At 45.1% G+C, this 20,818-nt stretch overlaps 1 protein-coding gene across 1 annotated transcript in view; it reads left to right on the top strand.

Moving 5' to 3' along the window:
- Positions 1-9,044: 9,044 nt before the first annotated feature.
- Positions 9,045-20,818, top strand: part of mfsd3 (major facilitator superfamily domain containing 3) — a 99,144-nt gene continuing 87,370 nt past the window's right edge. Inside the window, exons 1-2 of the mRNA XM_084322717.1 lie at positions 9,045-9,112; positions 10,223-11,027. Of these exons, the coding sequence (XP_084178843.1) occupies positions 10,340-11,027 (688 nt within the window). The 5' untranslated portion in view covers positions 9,045-9,112; positions 10,223-10,339. The remainder of the gene's footprint in view (positions 9,113-10,222; positions 11,028-20,818) is intronic.

Genomic DNA, 20,818 nt, shown 5'->3' with positions numbered 1-20,818 from the left:
CTGATCATTCATGCTTACGGTCATCTCCAGAGAGAGAGGAGGAGATATATACCAGTCTCCTTATGTGCATTTGAGTAATCTATCTGTACTATGATTTTTTGTGATGTTGATTTGATTAAACCTCATTTTGGGTGTAATGAACCCAGTAAAGTAATTAATGTGATTAATGTGATATTTCTTTGTTAATAAATGTTTAAATATCTATTCAAGTTGTCATTTTTAACTGGAAAAAGTAGCATTGTTACTTTACTTGATATTTGAGCTTCACTGCAGAATGATGTTGTGTACAATGTGCACATACACTGAGAATATATTTCAGTGAGGTAGGAGACAGCATGTAAACTTCTGAATTTTTCAATGAGGGACATGCCAATACTGAATTGGTAAAGGGAAGGGTCCTTAAATATGTGGCATTGTATTACTAATCAACCATTTCCTACTATATTTCCGGTAATGTACGGTCATAGGCAGATAGTGGAGTAGCTCTGACAGAATACTGGGTACACAGTAAATTCCGCTGACTCAAACTGAGTACATTTCACTCAAACTGAGTAAAATTTCTTTACTCAGTTTGAGTCAAATGTACTCTGCGGAATTTACTGTGTAGTACCAGTATTGCATTGGCAGTGTCGGCTAGGCTTCGGGCAACCCCGGACCTGGCCCAGTGTACTCAGGCCGGAATCGGCCAGTCAGTCATTGCCGCCTACTTGGCCGACTCTGGCAACCGGACTTGGGCCGATTAATTTCTTCCGGCCTGCCGGATACAGGCCATTAATGGGCCGGAACTTTTTGGCCACCTGGGTGTGCATGCGTGGGTGGGGAAGTGCCTTTAAGCGTGCCAGGCAGGTGTCCAATTAGCAGCAATCAGCTAATTAGCAGCAGTCAGCTGCAGCCCAAGACACAGGACTAACATGGTACATAACATCTCCCCCACCAAAACGGTTGCCCAGGAGGCAACCACTACACATCAAACCACCAAACAGCGAGTCACTACCACAAAGCGGCCATGGGTCGGGCCCTGTTGAACACAACCATCAACCTCGTCGAATGCTCCCCACTGTGGAACATTCGACAATGCTGTTTAAAACAAAAAACAACACTGTCCTGACTCTCGGGCAAGCGAGAGCTCACAAAAGGTTCCTCCACTGCGGTATATGGCTGGAGTGGGGCAGGCTCATCCTCCACTGAGGCGTAAGGCCTAGGACCCCATCGACAAACCAAGACCTTATCACATATGAGCTCTATTTCAACAGGCCTCTCCACCGATACCGACCTGTCAAAAAGAGACTGCAAACCAAAATCAATATGAGAGCTAAGCTCACTGCGCTCAACAGGACAGAACACAGAAAAACAAAAATCATAGGTCTCTGATACCACCACAGCGCCCATATCCATTCCTCCTGGCACTGGTAGTTCAGGATACTGCAAACCGTGAACATCCAGAGTAGGATGTACCGCCTCAGGTACAGCCCCACCGTCCCTGGAACATGGCAATACATCAGTCACAAAAGCGTCTGGAATACCATCCAAAATGGCGTCACACAAAATAACATTGTCATGATCAAAATGGTTGCCACTCATCAGACCAGGTCATGAAGGTAGCTCCTGCTGTACAGGACACAGGTAACTAGGTTGACTAGCATACCTAGTGCCTGGCAGAGAGTCAGTGTGGACACGTGAATCAATATCAGAATCATCAACTGACATACTGGGATCATCCCTGCCCACAAGTGAAACATCATGAACAATAGAGCTACTGTGGAAAGGCTGGGAGCCTAAGCCAGGCCTTGTAGCCTCTTCAACTAGAATGGTGTCACATAAATCAACAACATCTCTCATAGCATCCTTCCCACACTCATCCTCCAATTCGTCCGTGGCCTCAGCCACCGTACAGGCTGGGAAGACCTCGAGACACTGCGCTGCCAGATCATCTCCTGCCACATGCATATCCGGCACGCATGTCACCTTCGGTTCCACCACCGGGCCTGACACAAAAGCACAATCAAGAAAATCATTATGCAGAGGTACATCCACAGTGTGCATTCCAAAATTCTCAACAGGGTCACTTTTCAATTCAACAAAGAATGTGTCACTAAGTGTAATGTCACAAGTTGAAGTATCAACAACATCACTTTTGTCCTTTGATATTGCCCGTGTCACAGCACACACAGGGAACACTCCTGGATGTTTCTGTGCCAGCTCATCAGGGACCTCAGAAACCACAGGGATGGGAATTACAACTGGAGTAGCCAGCACTTTGTCACCAGCCAAATCATTCCCTAGAATGAAGGACACACCTCTTATGGGAATGTGAGAACATACCCCCACAACAACATTGCTTGATACTAAGGGAGAGGTGAGTGTGACCTCATGCATCCACAAACCCACCTCCAAAGCCACGAACAACGACACCGGAATGCAATGAAGACTTTTCTGAAAACGGCAAAATCCCTTCCAGAATGAGGGACTGAAAAGCTCTGGTATCTCTCCATATTGTTATAGCCTGCTTTGACTCTAGTGCATCAGTCAAGGAAACAAATCCATCCATCATAAATCTTGAGGAGCCCTCGAGCTCTTTGTCCACACCTTTTATACTTCCCCCACCACCCTCCAACGTCGGCATAGGTATTCTGCATATGGTTTCCACCAGAGCCACAGTTTTGACATTTTTCTGTTCAAGCACAGGGCACCCAGCAACGATATGACCAGGCTCCTTACAGTAGAAACATATAATCCCCTCTGGGAATGCACTAGCAGAACCACCATGCCTAGGAGGTGAAGTAAACTGACCAGCAGACACAGGTTTTGGGAAACGGCCCCCCTGAAAAGGACGCCTACCCCTGGACTCAACACGGTGGTCCTCCACAAAGACGGACTTGTGTGTCAACACAAACTCATCAGCCATGACAGCAGCGTCACCTATCTTCAATACCCTACGCTCGTTTAGATGAGTGGAAACGGTATCAGGAACACATCTTTTAAATTCCTCTAGGAGAATCAACTGTCTAAGCTGCTCCTTTGACTCCGCCTTCTGGGAGGTGCACCATCTATCAAATAGGTTCTCCTTCTCTTTTCCAAATTCAACATACGTCTGTCCCTCCGACCTGCGATAGCCTCTAAAACGCTGACGATAGGCCTCTGAGACTAACTCATAAGCCCTCAATATGGAAGCTTTAACAAGCTCATAGTCAGCACTTTGTCAAGGGACAGAGCAGTATACGCCTCCTGTGCCTTACAAACGAGAACACACTGCAGCAGCAGCGTCCAGGCCGTATTAGGCCACTTCAACGTGGTTGCCACCCGTTCAAAAAGGGGAAAGTACCTATCCACATCCTTCTCAAAAAAAGGAGGCACCATCCTAATATTTCTGCCGACATCAAAAACGGAACACGACTCTGAATGCAGAGAACCCGCCTGCAAGGCAGCATGCTTAAATTCAAGCTCCTTCAGCGCACGTTCGTGCTCCAGCAACATTCGTTTCTCCTCAAGCCCACGCTGTTCACGCTCTTGCTGTAGCTGCTGTTCCCTAAGCTCACGCTCTTGTTGCTGCTGCTGTTCCCTAAGCTCACGCTCTTGTTGTAGCTGTTTTTCCTTAAATGCTAACTCCCTAGGCCCCAGAGAGTTGTGGAGACACCTCAGACAAAAGAGGCTCGTCCACCTTCGCTACAAGCACCTGCTCCTCAATGAGTATAGCCCTCAAAGTCCCCAAGGCAGTTGTTTTTAAACGCTTCTCACTGGCAGTAAGCTCCACATTGTAGTGCACAGCAAGCTTCAGAAGCTGCTCTTTGGAAAACCTCTCCAACATCTCGTCAGAAGGGTTATCAACTAAATCCTTTATGGTAGCCATCCTTACTGTAACAGCGCCACAAACGACTCACTATAGATTTATCAAAAGCTACCAAAAGCACCCTAGCATACACACAATTTATCTGAAGAACCACTAAAGAACCACTGAAGAACCACTGAAGAACCACTGAAGAACCACGAAGAACCACTGAAGAACCACTAAAGAGCCACTAAAGAACCACTGAAGAACCATTAAAGAACCACTGAAGAACCACTAAAGAACCACTGAAGAACCACGAAGAACCACTGAAGAACCATGAAGAACCATGAAGAACCATAAAGAACCACTGAAGCACGCTGAAGCACCGCTGAAGCACCGCTGAAGCACCACTGAAGCACCCCTTGTTAGTGTTAGCATGCTAATGCTAATACCTATAAGGAGAGCAGTACATTTTTGTTCGTGTGCCTGTCCGCCTGTGTGTTCGGCGTGCGACCTGGTGGAGATGTGTGCTCTACTGAGCGCACCTTTCTAGTTTGCAAATAATCCAACCACCCTGAAATAAGCAGATGTGTCATACGCGCAGGAGGTCAGGTGCTAACAGGTAGGCTATTCAAACAAGCAGGAAACCGCAGACCCATGGCGCTACCTGCACATGCCTTCAACAAAACATCCCTGTGTTACACTCAAAAAAATAACAAACAAATCCAAACAGGTGCCCCTTATAATCTGATATGACTACTCACAGCTTCTACATCTACACTGCAGTCAATGACGGACTGCCAGGCCCACCACATGTCTCCTCTGTCCTGATTCTCCTAGATCTATCTGCAGCCTTCGACACAGTCAACCACCAGATCCTCCTCGCGGCCCTCGCAGGAATGGGAGTGGCTGGCTCTGCGCTGACATGGTTGTCATCATACCTCAATGACCGCTCCTACCAAGTGTCATGGAGAGGGACCCTGTCGGCCACCCGCCCCCTGCGGACGGGTGTCCCCCAGGGCTCGGTTTTAGGACCCCTTCTCTTCTCCCTCTACACTAAATCACTGGGTAACATTATCACGTCTCATGGCTTCTCCTACCACTGTTATGCCGACGATACTCAACTCTTCCTCTCCTTCCCTCCCTCAGATATCCACGTCTCTGAGCGGATCTCGGCCTGTCTGTCCGACATCTCCGCCTGGATGACGACCAACCACCTCAAACTGAACCTAAGCAAAACAGAATTGCTCCACCTGCCGGCCAAATCCTCCCCCCTGACCGACCTTTCCATCACAGTCGAGAATGCAGCTGTGACCGCGTCCCCGACCGCCAAGAACCTTGGTGTTGTCCTCGACGACCAGTTGAACTTCTCTGCTCACATCGCAGCGACAACCAGAACCTGCCGATTCCTCCTGAGCAACGTCAGAAGGATACGCCCCTTCCTGACAAAAGAAGCCACCCAACTCCTCGTCCAATCAACAGTCATCTCCCGCCTCGACTACTGCAACGCACTGCTCGCTGGCCTCCCGGCCACTGCCACTAAGCCTCTTCAACTCATTCAGAACGCAGTGGCCCGCCTGATCTCAAACCTACCGAAGTCGGCCCATGTCACCCCACTTCTTAGGGACCTGCACTGGCTCCCCATTGCTGCACGAATCCGCTTCAAGGCCCTCGACCTAGCATACCGTGCGGCAAAGGGAACTGCTCCCGCCTACCTCCGGTCAATGGTCTCTAACTACACACCCTCAAGACCCCTACGCTCTGCATCTTCTGGCCGCCTCAGACCTACTCCTATCCAAGCTCCGGGAGGGTCATCAAAGAGAAGTCGCCTATTCTCAGTCCTTGCCCCACAATGGTGGAATGAACTACCCACCCCAGTTAGGACAGCCGAAACACGTCCAATCTTTCGCCGTCGACTAAAGACGCACTTCTTCAACCATTATCTGAATAAAAAAAAAAAAAAAAAAAAAAAAAAAAAAAATCTAACCCTAACTAACCATACTGTCATGCACTTGTCCTAATAAACTAACCTACACTGTAGCACTCAACACTTTGATGAACATTGTTACTCAGCTGATAGAGTTGTGCTCTTCCTGATGGCTTGTCGTACAGAACTTGTAAGTCGCTTTGGATAAAAGCGTCAGCTAAATGACTAAATGTAAATGTAATGTACACTAAAAAAAACGTACATCAGGCCCTAACACACTACCTATATAATTCCGGACGAGCCCCCAATTGTTACGACCCTGGCTCAGAGGGAAGCAACATAAGGCATACAGACACCAAGGGTCTGTGTGTAAACCAAAAGACTATACGTATTATCCTATCTAGCACAAACTAAAGATCAAAGTGGTGGAAGGGTTGAGAGACACTGCCTCAACAATGTCCTCTAGCAACAGTCACTGTGCATGTGTGGGTGGGGAAGTGCCTTTAAGCGTGCCAGGCAGGTGTCCAATTAGCAGCAATCAGCTAATTAGCAGTCAGCTGCAGCCAGCTGCAGCCCAAGACACAGGACTAACATGGTACATAACAGGACCACCTACTAGGTATCTGTATCCATGGTGATCTTACTGTACATAGTCTGTTAATAAAAGCAGAAAGAGGAGTTTCCAATTGACTAATGGGAGTTTCCAATTGGCTACTACACCTATAAAAGTCACAAGAACACAGTCTTCTTTCGGCTTGATTGTGCTGTGCTTTATTTGTGCTAGTATATAAGAAAGAGAGATTGATATTTGGAATAACAGCTGACGGCAGGAGGACGATGGAAACACATTCACTGAAGATCTCAAAATAAGACTGATTGTGGCAAAGTACAGATTTTGTTACAATGTAAGGCATGGATAATATCGCCTGCTTTGTGTATTTGTAACTCACTGAACAACACCAAACCTACCTTACCTGTAGAGTTGGGATGGGGCAAGACATTAACTAATAATTGTGTACTTTGCTCAATTTGTTTCAACAACAACACCAAAAATCATTTTTTTTTTAATATTGCAAGTGTTGAATTGATTGATTCTGTTCCAAATTGAATCTAGGTGTTGTCAGTCACTGACATTATTTCTTAAGTGATTAATGTTGCTCTCAACATGCATAAAAATGCCTAGAGTTAAAGCTTAAAACTATTATCTGGGTAGCAGGCCCCCAAACCCCCATAGAAAGTACTACTACTCAAAAATCCTTAATGTCTAGATGCATACCCATACATGGAAGACCAGGGTTGCCAGTTTTGATAGCCCTAACAGCAATTTCGTAGTAGTGAACTAGTTTGATCGATTCGTTTCAGAACATGTGGCTTAAGTTATAGTAATAAGGGAGAGTTTTACGATGAGAATGATAGAATACAACAAGGAATTATTTCAAAAATGTAAAACAATAATGAACGTTATTCCTATATTTCAGGGAGACTAAATAGAGGAATTACACAATTACAACGTGGCAACCCGACACAGAGAGAAGCATGCAGCTGCAGAGCCGCAGAGCCAGCGGCAGTCTCAGGGCCGCGCTGTGAGGGCCGCTCAGCAGCGCCACCCACCCAATGGCTGAATTGGAGTATTGCACTGTGTGCATCTTGAAACAGTACTGAACAGTACTGAACAGATAGACTAAACAACATAGATTGAAGCCTGCATTTCTCAACCAAGGTGCCTTGCCTACCGTTTTGCTGTGGAAAGAGACAATACAGAGACAATACAGACCCTACCCAATACAAACAGTACTGTTTTTGCAAATCTGGTATGTCATAAATGTATAGATGTAGCAGTAGGCCTACTGTCTATCTGTATGTCATGTATGTCATATTATGTTATGATGAATTGAAAATGGGGGACCCTGATGTAAACAAGACGAAAGTCTTTCTCAGGTCTGCATCCCCTTAACAATTGTATGTATTGAGCTGTACTGTACTGTACTCTCTTCGGTTCAAATAACAAACTCAGCAAGACCGACGGCTTCTCAGTTACAGTGGGTGACAATATTGTCACAAGGAAAGACGAAATTACCTACCTGGGTTCCATCCTAGAGGCAAATCTTTCCTGTGACAAAATGGCATCCAATGTAATAAAAAAAAGTCAACCAACAAACTAGATTCTTGTACCGGATCTCCTCTCTGGTAAACAAGAATACCCTGAAGACTCTGGCAGGAGCACTCATTCAAGGGTACTATGACTATGCGTGCACCTCATGGTACCAAAGCACCTCAAAGGCACTAAAAACAAAATTACAAACATCACAAAACAAACTGGTCAGACTACTACTTGACCTGAACCCCAGAACCCACCTCACCCCTGCCCACTTTGACAACATAGGATGGCTTAGAGTAGACGACAGAGTACAGCAACTTGCAATGGGCCTGGTCTACAAGATACACTATACGACCGGGGTGCCCATGTACATGTCAAAATACTTCCCAAAGGTCAGTGAATACCACAACCACTACACCAGAGGAAGCTCAACAAATCATGTTAAACCCAGATTCGGCTCAAACAAGGGACTAAACACGTTTCGCAATTATGCCACAACAATGTGGAATGCCCTACCCAAAGCTGTAAAGGAATGTGAATCCCTGCCCACATTCAAAACCGCTCTTAAAGAGCACCTACGGGAGGCTGCAATTCGAAACTGGCCACCGTAAATGCCCAAAACCCCCACCACCTCCTAATAGACAGTCTCCTCCCCACCGCATGTATATATTCCCTCCCCGCCGTATGTATATTTCTCTCCCACCCACCCACCCCCTCCTAATGTACAGTCCCCTCCCCATCATATGTATATACTCTGTCAGGATCTAGGGGTAACAGTACTGTATATTTGAATACCGTTTATGTCACAAATGTATCAGTACTAAATGCCTATATGTCCCTATGCCATAAATGTCATGTATGTTGTGTATGTCATAAATGTCTATATGAATTGAAAATGGGGGACCCTGATGGAAACAAGACAAACGTCTTTCTCAGGTCTGCATCCCCTTAACAATTGTTTGTATTGAGCCGTACTGTATTGTAATTTGTACCCATTCTGCAATCTGTTAAATAAAGTTTTCATTCATTCATTCACCCATTCTGCAATCTGTTAATAAAGTTTTCAATCAATCAATCAAACAAACCCTCTCCCGTTGGCCGGCGGTGCACAGGCATCACCCACACTTTCACAATTTCCCCACGCGGAATTGTCTAGTTTTTTTATTATTATTTATTTTCAATTTATGTTCGGAATAAATAAACGCCCTGAGAGCGCCGCTGGCTCTGCGGCTCTGCAGCTGCATACTATTGGACACAGACCACAACACACAACAAGCGGAGCACCTTCGGTTGACGCTAGCTAACAAATTCTCCGTTTTCAGTATGTGTCAACATTTCTCTTACAGGAGGTGGTTTTGCAGAATACAGTATTGTCCCATACAGTAGTAACACGATGTAAAATTCCGCTTGCAAGCTAACGTATTCATTCATTCATTGATCCGAGTGTGGTTGCAATCTAGCTAGCTAACGTGATCTCCCCGGTTAAGTTATGAATAGCTGTCATGCAAATGACAGGATGCGAAATCAATCATGCTTGTGTTTTGACAGTGAAGAGACGACAGTATATAGTTACGTCATCATCCCCCAAATTGCTCAAATGCAGCAACACATCCAATTGTCTGAGGAGTATGAACTATCGAGGTTGATACGCTACTGTTAAGTTAGCTACTGTACACTAGCTATAGTAGTTGGGAGTGGAATCGTGGCTGTGAGACTGACAGCTGATCTGGTCAGTCAGCTGCTGCAGTAGCTGGCCTGGTATTATACCCAACCTCTACTAACCGCATAGCATGAGGTTGGGTGCAAATAAGAACACAGCTCGATGTATTAAATAAGTGAAATCACTTTGTTGGCCTTGTTATTACACTACCTTGTGTACCGTGTGTGAAGTTGCAATATTTAGTTGGTCGTTTGTAAAGTGCAATGTTTATAATCTTTTCCTCAAACTGAGCTACGCAATCGCACATGGTGATTACATTTCCAGATGACCTGCTGCCATGACAAAATGACGGTTCTTATGGGTTTCCCTAATTGAAGTGCCCTGCTGGTCGCTTCATTTTTGCATGGCTGGCCAGTCACCTGCAAATGCAATCATGTGTCAAATTGTGTAGCTCAAACAGTGCTGGGATTATAAACATTGTACTTTATAAACTATCGTAATGTGTAATAACAAACCCAACAAAATAACATCAAGTCTTTACATTTGTTTTCTGGCCTATCGTATTTTCATTCAACCTCATGCTATGCGGTTGAGCATAGTAGAGACGGGGTATTCCAGCTAGTGCTGCAGTAGAGTTGATGTGGGATGTGTAATGAAAGTATGATATCTTAACACAGGTTGCTTCCTGTCTAAAGCTTTTCTTGCTAAATATTATATCATGTGACTTTCAAAACTCTCTCCCTTTCTTCTCCATAAAAATCTCCATTTCAGGTAAATCGGAGGGTCCATCTATTTGACCAGCTCCTCTGTAACCAACATCATCACAATGACCTGATAGGCTGACGCTACAGTCTCCTCTGTCTCTGTGGGTCACTTCTGGGCCGGACGATGAACGACAAGCTAGTCTTCCTGGGTCTCCTGTACTTCGTGCAGGGCATCCCGTATGGTCTCCAGTCCTCCCTGCTCCCCATCTACCTGCGTGGAGCCGGTCATTCCCTCACCCGCATTGGCTTCACCAAGATCCTCTACTTCCCCTGGGTCCTAAAAGTGCTCTGGGCTCCCCTGATCGACCGGATCGGCACCAAGCGCCGCTGGCTGGTCGGGACCGTCTCGGGACTGGCGTTAACGTGCATCGCAAGTGCTGTCCTGGCTCCAGAGGCTCACCTCTGGGGAGTCGTGGGGACCCTGTTGGCCATGAACACCCTGGCGTCGGTCCAGGATATCGCCGTAGACGGGGCGGCCGTGAGTCTCCTGAAGGGGCGAGGGGAGATGGGCTTGGGGAACACGGCCCAGGTGGTGGGCTACAAGGCCGGCTCGGTGTTCGCCGGAGGCGGGCTGCTGGCCGTGATCGACGTGGCCGGGTGGAACTGGATGTTCTTGCTCCTGACGTTTGTGTACGCAGGCGTGGCCCTGTTCGTGTGGGGGGCCCCCGTGCTGGACGAGGAGGCCGTCCGGGGCCCGCAGGGCAGGGGGATGCAGGGAGCAGACGCCATGAGGCCGTGGAGGATTTGGAGGAAAATGTTGTCGGTGCCCGGGACTCCCTGGACTGTCCTGTACGTACTTACATACAAACTGGGTGAGTCTCCTGGATAAGGCAACAGTAGGACACAGAATGAACCGTCCTAATAGTGAAATATTAATTAATTAAGTCAAATACTGGAGATTGTGTCACCTAGGCCTAGACGTCAAACCTTTCTCAGTGAGAGTGTAAAGAATATTGACGTGCCTTAAATGTTTTGGAAAGTTGAGAATCCAAAATGTTTACGGGCCAGCAAAAAAACAATTCCTAGGAGCTAGTAAAAACCTTGAAGCTCTTATTCCGTCTGTCCCGTTTTGTCCAACAGCGCCTGCTTCTGTTGTATTTATGTGTAACACCCATACGTCACCACTAGATGTCTCTGTTGACGTGTACATGAGTAGCTGTGGTGAGGACGAGGAATGAGTCCATAAAAGGAATGACAGAGCTTGTCATTGGTGAGCAGTGATTGAAAGGTTACTCTTTATGAAAAGATGTAACCTAATACCTAACCCCCGGACTACTTGCAGTAAAAAGTGTTGTTGGGGGTTAAACAAAAATCTCAAGTTAACGGCCTGGTAAACTTTGTTCACATAAATGTTTTCTTTCAATACTGAACTGAATAAAGTTGGTTTTCGAAGTTTGATTCGTATGAAATTCAAAACGAGTAACTTCATTGTTATAGAGGGTGTGTGTCTGTCTGTGTCTATGTCCAGTACTGTATGTACGGTACAGTATGTGTGCTCGCTCATGTGGTCGTGTGAGAGAGAGAGGGGAGAGAGTTGATATATGGCCAGAGTGTGGTGTTTGGTAGCAGAAGGGGATTATGTAAGGATTAGTGTGTCTTTGTGTCTAAAAACTGAGATGGAAGATGCCGCTTCACGTTCATGTGTGTCTCTGTCTGTCTGTCTCTGTGTGTGTATGTGTGTGGGTGGTGGGAATGCATGTGTCCTTTTACATTTGCATAAGACCCTACCCTGTATGTTTGTGTGTTTACGAATGTGCATGCCTTTGTTTTTCTTGATGTGTGTGTTGTTATTGAGAGAGAGAGTTAAGGGTGGTTCATTAATCGGATGAGCCCCAACAGACGACACTACTAGATGAAACATGAAGACTGGCTGGACCCCCTAATCTGTCTGGGGAGCTCTCCCCTACAGACACACACACACACACACACACACACACACACACACACACACACACACACACACACACACACACACACACACACACACACACACACACACACACACACACACACACGCGCACACACACACACACACACACACACACACACACACACACACACACACACACACACACACACACACACACACACGCACACGCGCACACACACACACACACACACACACACAAAGGATGTAAATCAGCTGATGGCCATCATTAATGTCATAATCAGCGTTGGTGTTTTCATTCATTCTCTTTACTTCCATCTCTGGTTTTATCAACAGCGTAGTCATTTGTTAGTATTTCACATGTTAGTAGTTCACTGCAGTATTTCCTACAGTAGCCTTGGAGAGATTGTGTTTCATGTTGGGTTAGTTATGAATGTCAGTATTACTGTGCATGTGAGGCAGTATAGACCTAGGGAGTGAGGCTCCACCTGTGATTTCCCCCACGATCTATAAGTATTACAGCCAAACCGTATTGTGTAGGCTTTGACCGAGGTATAGATTATTTAATTCTTATACGGTTGCAACTAAATGGTTGAACTTAATCTTTGAGAAAATATGTTTTATATCATCATTTTGACTTGTTTCCATGGTAACTACTACAGTACCCATAATCCTTGTCAATCTTTGACCAATCACAAGAGCACATCTACTCTGACATTGGTTATCGCAGCATTTGCAGCTATCTTTGTTTTCATTGAAGCCATGAATAAAAGGTACAGAACATGAAAACGGCGGTGTTTAAAAACAAACAAGTCATGGACAACTTGCTGCTGTTGTTTTTACTCCTTTGGTTTCGTAACGTCATCCTCTCAGCTCCTTGGTTTCATAACGTCATCCTCTCAGCTCCTTGGTTTCATAACGTCATCCTCTCAGCTCCTTGGTTTCATAACGTCATCCTCTCAGCTCCTTGGTTTCATAACGTCATCCTCTCAGCTCCTTGGTTTCATAACGTCATCCTCTCAGCTCCTTGGTTTCATAACGTCATCCTCTCAGCTCCTTGGTTTCATAACGTCATCCTCTCAGCTCCTTGGTTTCATAACGTCATCCTCTCAGCTCCTTGGTTTCATAACGTCATCCTCTCAGCTCCTTGGTTTCATAACGTCATCCTCTCAGCTCCTTGGTTTCATAACGTCATCCTCTCAGCTCCTTGGTTTCATAACGTCATCCTCTCAGCTCCTTGGTTTCATAACGTCATCCTCTCAGCTCCTTGGTTTCATAACGTCATCCTCTCAGCTCCTTGGTTTCATAACGTCATCCTCTCAGCTCCTTGGTTTCATAACGTCATCCTCTCAGCTCCTTCATAACGTCATCCTCTCAGCTCCTTCATAACGTCATCCTCTCAGCTCCTTCATAACGTCATCCTCTCAGCTCCTTCATAACGTCATCCTCTCAGCTCCTTCATAACGTCATCCTCTCAGCTCCTTCATAACGTCATCCTCTCAGCTCCTTCATAACGTCATCCTCTCAGCTCCTTCATAACGTCATCCTCTCAGCTCCTTCATAACGTCATCCTCTCAGCTCCTTCATAACGTCATCCTCTCAGCTCCTTCATAACGTCATCCTCTCAGCTCCTTCATAACGTCATCCTCTCAGCTCCTTCATAACGTCATCCTCTCAGCTCCTTCATAACGTCATCCTCTCAGCTCCTTCATAACGTCATCCTCTCAGCTCCTTCATAACGTCATCCTCTCAGCTCCTTCATAACGTCATCCTCTCAGCTCCTTGGTTTCATAACGTCATCCTCTCAGCTCCTTCATAACGTCATCCTCTCAGCTCCTTCATAACGTCATCCTCTCAGCTCCTTCATAACGTCATCCTCTCAGCTCCTTCATAACGTCATCCTCTCAGCTCCTTCATAACGTCATCCTCTCAGCTCCTTCATAACGTCATCCTCTCAGCTCCTTCATAACGTCATCCTCTCAGCTCCTTCATAACGTCATCCTCTCAGCTCCTTCATAACGTCATCCTCTCAGCTCCTTGGTTTCATAACGTCATCCTCTCAGCTCCTTGGTTTCATAACGTCATCCTCTCAGCTCCTTGGTTTCATAACGTCATCCTCTCAGCTCCTTGGTTTCATAACGTCATCCTCTCAGCTCCTTGGTTTCATAACGTCATCCTCTCAGCTCCTTGGTTTCATAACGTCATCCTCTCAGCTCCTTGGTTTCATAACGTCATCCTCTCAGCTCCTTCATAACGTCATCCTCTCAGCTCCTTCATAACGTCATCCTCTCAGCTCCTTGGTTTCATAACGTCATCCTCTCAGCTCCTTCATAACGTCATCCTCTCAGCTCCTTGGTTTCATAACGTCATCCTCTCAGCTCCTTGGTTTCATAACGTCATCCTCTCAGCTCCTTGGTTTCATAACGTCATCCTCTCAGCTCCTTGGTTTCATAACGTCATCCTCTCAGCTCCTTGGTTTCATAACGTCATCCTCTCAGCTCCTTGGTTTCATAACGTCATCCTCTCAGCTCCTTGGTTTCATAACGTCGTCCTCTCAGCTCCTTGGTTTCATAACGTCATCCTCTCAGCTCCTTGGTTTCATAACGTCATCCTCTCAGCTCCTTGGTTTCATAACGTCGTCCTCTCAGCTCCTTGGTTTCATAACGTCATCCTCTCAGCTCCTTGGTTTCATAACGTCATCCTCTCAGCTCCTTGGTTTCATAACGTCGTCCTCTCAGCTCCTTGGTTTCATAACGTCATCCTCTCAGCTCCTTGGTTTCATAACGTCATCCTCTCAGCTCCTTGGTTTCATAACGTCGTCCTCTCAGCTCCTTGGTTTCATAACGTCGTCCTCTCAGCTCCTGGTTTCATAACGTCGTCCTCTCAGCTCCTTGGTTTCATAACGTCGTCCTCTCAGCTCCTTGGTTTCATAACGTCGTCCTCTCAGCTCCTTCATAACGTCGTCCTCTCAGCTCCTTGGTTTCATAACGTCGTCCTCTCAGCTCCTGGTTTCATAACGTCGTCCTCTCAGCTCCTGGTTTCATAACGTCGTCCTCTCAGCTCCTTGGTTTCATAACGTCGTCCTCTCAGCTCCTTGGTTTCATAACGTCGTCCTCTCAGCTCCTGGTTTCATAACGTCGTCCTCTCAGCTCCTGGTTTCATAACGTCGTCCTCTCAGCTCCTTGGTTTCATAACGTCATCCTCTCAGCTCCTTGGTTTCATAACGTCGTCCTCTCAGCTCCTTGGTTTCATAACGTCGTCCTCTCAGCTCCTTGGTTTCATAACGTCATCCTCTCAGCTCCTTGGTTTCATAACGTCATCCTCTCAGCTCCTTCATAACGTCGTCCTCTCAGCTCCTTGGTTTCATAACGTCATCCTCTCAGCTCCTTCATAACGTCATCCTCTCAGCTCCTTCATAACGTCATCCTCTCAGCTCCTTCATAACGTCGTCCTCTCAGCTCCTTCATAACGTCATCCTCTCAGCTCCTTCATAACGTCGTCCTCTCAGCTCCTTCATAACGTCATCCTCTCAGCTCCTTCATAACGTCGTCCTCTCAGCTCCTTCATAACGTCATCCTCTCAGCTCCTTCATAACGTCGTCCTCTCAGCTCCTTCATAACGTCATCCTCTCAGCTCCTTCATAACGTCGTCCTCTCAGCTCCTTCATAACGTCGTCCTCTCAGCTCCTTGGTTTCATAACGTCATCCTCTCAGCTCCTTGGTTTCATAACGTCATCCTCTCAGCTCCTTGGTTTCATAACGTCATCCTCTCAGCTCCTTGGTTTCATAACGTCGTCCTCTCAGCGCCGCAGCGTTCGCTCAACACTGGCCATCAAACGGCGGCGCTTATAGGTAATGTAGTAGTTACCATAGAAACGAGTAAAGGCTATACAATTTTGTACCCATGACTTTTTCTTTAAACATTTTACTCAAATAGAAAAACGCTAATCTAATTCAATTATGCTATATAAGAAGACGATTATTTTATTGTCAATGAATGTACACAAGGCAATTGTAATTAGTCTTTTCGCATATCCCTCCTAGTTACATATACACAGTCCCCCACACACATACATTTCATCAGAAAGCGCATGGGTCGTCCGCAGTGCAGCTCCCCTGGGGCAGTTTTTGAGGTTCAGTGCATTGCTCAAGGGCACTTAGGGAGGATGGTGGGCACCATAGATGTAATACCAGCCACCCTTCCAGTCACCAACTCACAGCTGGAATACACCCTCCTGTTGGAGACAGGGATCGAACCAGCAACCTTTTGGTTACTGGCTGGCCTCTTTATCTTTAGGCCATCCTGCCTCCCCAAGGAGTGGAACCATATAAATCCGCTCTATCCGCTATAGAGAAACCCCTATGGTGAAAAGACCACCTGTCTCAAAACCATCTCCCCAGGTCTATTGTTCTTGTTCAAGGTTGTGTGGGTATGTTTGTGTGAGACACACACACACACACACACACACACACACACACACACACACACACACACACACACACACACACACACACACACACACACACACACAGACCTCTCTCCTCCATTCACTCCTAATGAACATGTTGTGTTTGCACTGCACAGAGCCCAGTGGCCTATCAGAGCATGCCTTGTGTCTGAACTCTGACCTTTATGCCATATAGGGTCACAAACATGATGGGAGAACTGTCTGGGCAGACTCCCAAGATGGGGGGGGGGGGGGGGCAGAGAGGTGAGATGAGAGGATAGCCACATGTTGATAGCTCAGAGCTTGCAGAAAGGGAGAGGAAAGCAAGATCAGATATACAGGCCTGCTGTAGGATGCAAAGATACTTAACAATAATACTAGCTTCTTTTTCTTTTCTCCTAGTGGTGTTACATGAAAGAGAATACGATAGTCCTCCTATTTTATGCTGTGTTTGTTTAGACAGTCCAAACATGTAGGGGGGGAAATACTGTAGCTCAAATGCAGCTATTGCAGCAATATAACAAGCAAAGGGACAATATACGCTTGTTTGCAGAACACAATGAACCAATGTAATGAAGTAAAGAAAGACTAATAATAATGTGATATAGGCCTGACGTCTTAAAAAAGTAGAGGCTCAGCTTCACTGCCTGAAGAAGCCTGTCAAGTCGAAATGTGCTTGTTTCGTACCTGAGCCTGTGCTGTATTTCTGTTCTGCCTTTTTCAAGATACACAGCGGTTATTGATCTTCGTCCGACTTGTGGTCCTTCACTAAACGTGTTCATTTTGTTCACGCAAAGCAGCTGTTGGTCCCCCTGTCTACTGTCTGTGCTCGGATGTGGAACAGCGGTGGTCTGCCAGTCTGAGCGATGCTGGAGCTCGGCGGAGGTGCTTCTGAGTGATGGTTGGGGGACTTACAGCTTAGTGTGACTGGCAGCAGGAGAGATGGATGACGGTTTGGTGGAGGAGGGGTCCTGATGGTTGCTTTCTCTGGGAAGTGACCAGGTGGATGGAGGGTGATGGACGAGAGAGAGAAAAAATAAGAGAGAGAGAGAGAGAGAGAGAGAGAGAGAGAGAGCTCTCAGAATGAGAATGTTCAAGTTTTGTTTTATTAGTCACATATAAAGTACATGTACATTACAGAGAAATGCATGGTTCTGTATGAGCCCCCTGAGATTGTGCTTCATACAGTAAAAAAAAAAGATTTACAAAACTAAAGCACAAAATGCTAAAATGAGGTAGATATATAATGCAAATATATGAGTAATAAATAGATAAAATATGGTGTAGTGTTAAAAAGTGTCTCTGTTCTGTCTTGCCCAGTCCAACCCCACTCCCCACAAGTTAGAATCTATATCTGTTTTACTTCAGTTTTTACATACAAACGTTACCAACATAAACATGTTTTATAGCCACAAAATACAATACAGCAAATACAATAATAATTTTTTTTTTTTACATTATGTTGTTGTGCAGTGTTAGTCTCTAAGAGCTCAGTCTATCACCTAGACTAGATAATGAAGACATGTCTGGGGACGACCAAATTGATTGGGCCTGTAGGAGACATAGGCGATGGTGATGGTGGATAGTGCATGGGGGTGGATAGTGCATGGGGGGGGCTAACGCTTGGTGGGGAGGGATGGAGGGGGTGAGGAGGGAGAGGGAAAGAGAAAGAGGGGGAAACGCAGGGGGTTATTTTCCAGAGGGGAAGAGGGGGACTGCAAGGAGGGAGGCTGAAGGGGGGGATGAATTAATGAACAACCACCACATGGTGCCTTGAGACAGAGAGAGAGGGGAGGAGAGAGAGAGAGAGATGGCAATAGAAAAACACATGAACATGCAGAGAGCTTGCGAGGCAGAGGAGGGAGTATGAAATGGTAAAAAAAAGAAAAGTCACTATGAGGTCTTGTTATGGAAATCTCATTTTTCTTTTTTTACTGCCTCATCATCTCTTGGTTTGTCTACTAACCAACCACTGATGCAAAAGCACCTGTAGTACAGGAAGAAACGAACAAGCACCAAATCTGTGATGCGCTGCGAACAGTTTGGCTGCAGGAAACCTCTCATGTCTACTGCTTCTTACTGCCTGGATGTGTGCTTTAAAACCTGAACACTGGACCCATTATAATGCATGCAATTATCTAGTGACAAAGACCAGTGTTGTAGACTAAAGATAGCTGGATATGTGTGAGTGGGACGTACAGTGGACTAGTATTGTAAACTCTAAACTCATCAGCTCATCCAAACCCACAACCTGCTCCTCCCCCGGCCCACCCCCCTGCTGAAGATATGCCACCCTGTTCTATGCCCCTACCTCATCAACATCTTCAATTCCTCACTGTGCCCTCCTCTTTCAAAACTGCCGTAGTCACCCACATCCTCAAAACACATGGTCTTGAGCCAATCTGCCTCAACCACTACCGGCCAATCTCCAATCTCCCCTTCCTCTCAAAAACCCTGGAATGCCTCGTCGCCACACAACTCTAAATCCACCTCTCTAATAACCGATTTGAATTATATCCTGTCTGGTTTTCAGTCCGGTATCCGCTAGGGGTGGGAATCACCAGTTTCATCACGATACGATACGATATCGATTCTTTGGACAACGATACATATTTGCCGATATCACAAAGTCTGCCACGATACGATACAATTCGATGCAGGTGCCTGCGATCGATATGAGACGATATTATTATATGCCCATTTAACACAATCAGTAACATTTAGATCAACTCAAAAAAGGCAACGGAAATATCATTTGACATTTTTATTTTTGAGCTCTTCCAGACATTTAAATGAAAAACAATCTTTTGTTTTTAATACAAATAGACTTCCTGTTCACTGTAAAGTGCCACGTTTTGATATATTGAGCTTTAAAAAAAATTGGAACTCACAACACGCAACCTCCCAAACCGTTCCTACAATTGTTTTATGTTGCATGATGATCATGAATACATTTATTATGTATTGTATTTTTTATGTTTACAGTAAATATCAACATTATTTGTCCATCCTCAGTAAATTTACTATCAATATAATATACTATTATTGAATATTGAGCCGTACTGTATTGTACCCATTCTGCAATCTGTTAATAAAGTTTTCAATCAATCAATCAATCAATCAATCAATCAATCAATCAATCAATCAATCAATCAACCAATCAATCAATCAATCAATCAATCAATCAATCAAAACAAAACAAAAGATATGCATTGCACACTGCAAAAAAGAGCCATATGGATAGTACATCATGGTAGATATTTAGATCACACAAGTCTGTTTGTAAAGAGTCAAACGTTAAAATTCATGGACTTAATCAAATTCAAATCTGCACAAATTATGTTTCTGGCAATAAAAAACGCATTAACCAACATTAAAAAAAAAACTGCATTGCAGTTTGTGGGGTATCACTCTGGAATGGTCTGGATGTGAGTATAAAATTAAGCAATAATATCAATCAATTTAAAGGTAGCTATAAACAAGCACTTATGGACACATATAAGAGAGGAGCTTGAGCTGTAATGTGACTGCCTAATACATATTTTTCTCATTTGGATATATAAAAAACTGTACTTTTATTTAATTTTTCATTATTTGTTATATTATTTTTATTTGTATTAAATTATAATGTAAAATAGGAAGGGGCAGGGATTGATACGTTTTATTTTATTTTTTTATTTACTTCCCCCTGTTCCTTCTCGAACACTTATTGTATGGAAATAGACTTTGACTATTTACCTTTTTGTTTTTTAAACTTGTTGTTTTATGTTCGAGACAAATCAAAATCAAATCAAAATCAAATACTATGTCATGGCAAACAGGGGCGACAGTGGCTCAGGAGGTAGAGCGGTCGTCTGGTAATCGGAAGGTTCCCGGTTCGATTCCCACTCCTCCTAGCAGCGTGTCGACGTGTCCTTGAGCAAGACACTTAACCCCAAAAGGACTCCCGATGAGCATGTTGGCACCTTGCATGGTTGCCTCTGCTGTCGGTGTGTGAATGTGTGATTGAATGCGTGAATTGTAAAGTGCTTTGTACAAAAGCACCATTAAAAAAGCATAAATGCACCATTTAACATTTTATTTGACCAAACAACATTTTATTTATATTTCTGTTTTTGGGGGAGGAACTAACCGCCGGATAGACAGAAAGACTTATACTAACTGGTCACAGTATGTATTTCAAGCTCTGTAGCTTATGGGTGGATCCCCCTGTTAAAAATGACCTAACATAGCCTGCACTAAGTGCCTACCTATTGTCCTGTAACATC

The sequence above is a fragment of the Notolepis coatsorum genome, assembly GCF_963971535.1.
Source record: "Notolepis coatsorum genome assembly, chromosome: 10".
Classification (NCBI taxonomy): Eukaryota; Metazoa; Chordata; class Actinopteri; order Aulopiformes; family Paralepididae; genus Notolepis; species Notolepis coatsorum.
Note: the sequence above shows the minus strand (reverse complement) of the source record. Positions and strands in the feature narration are given on the sequence as shown.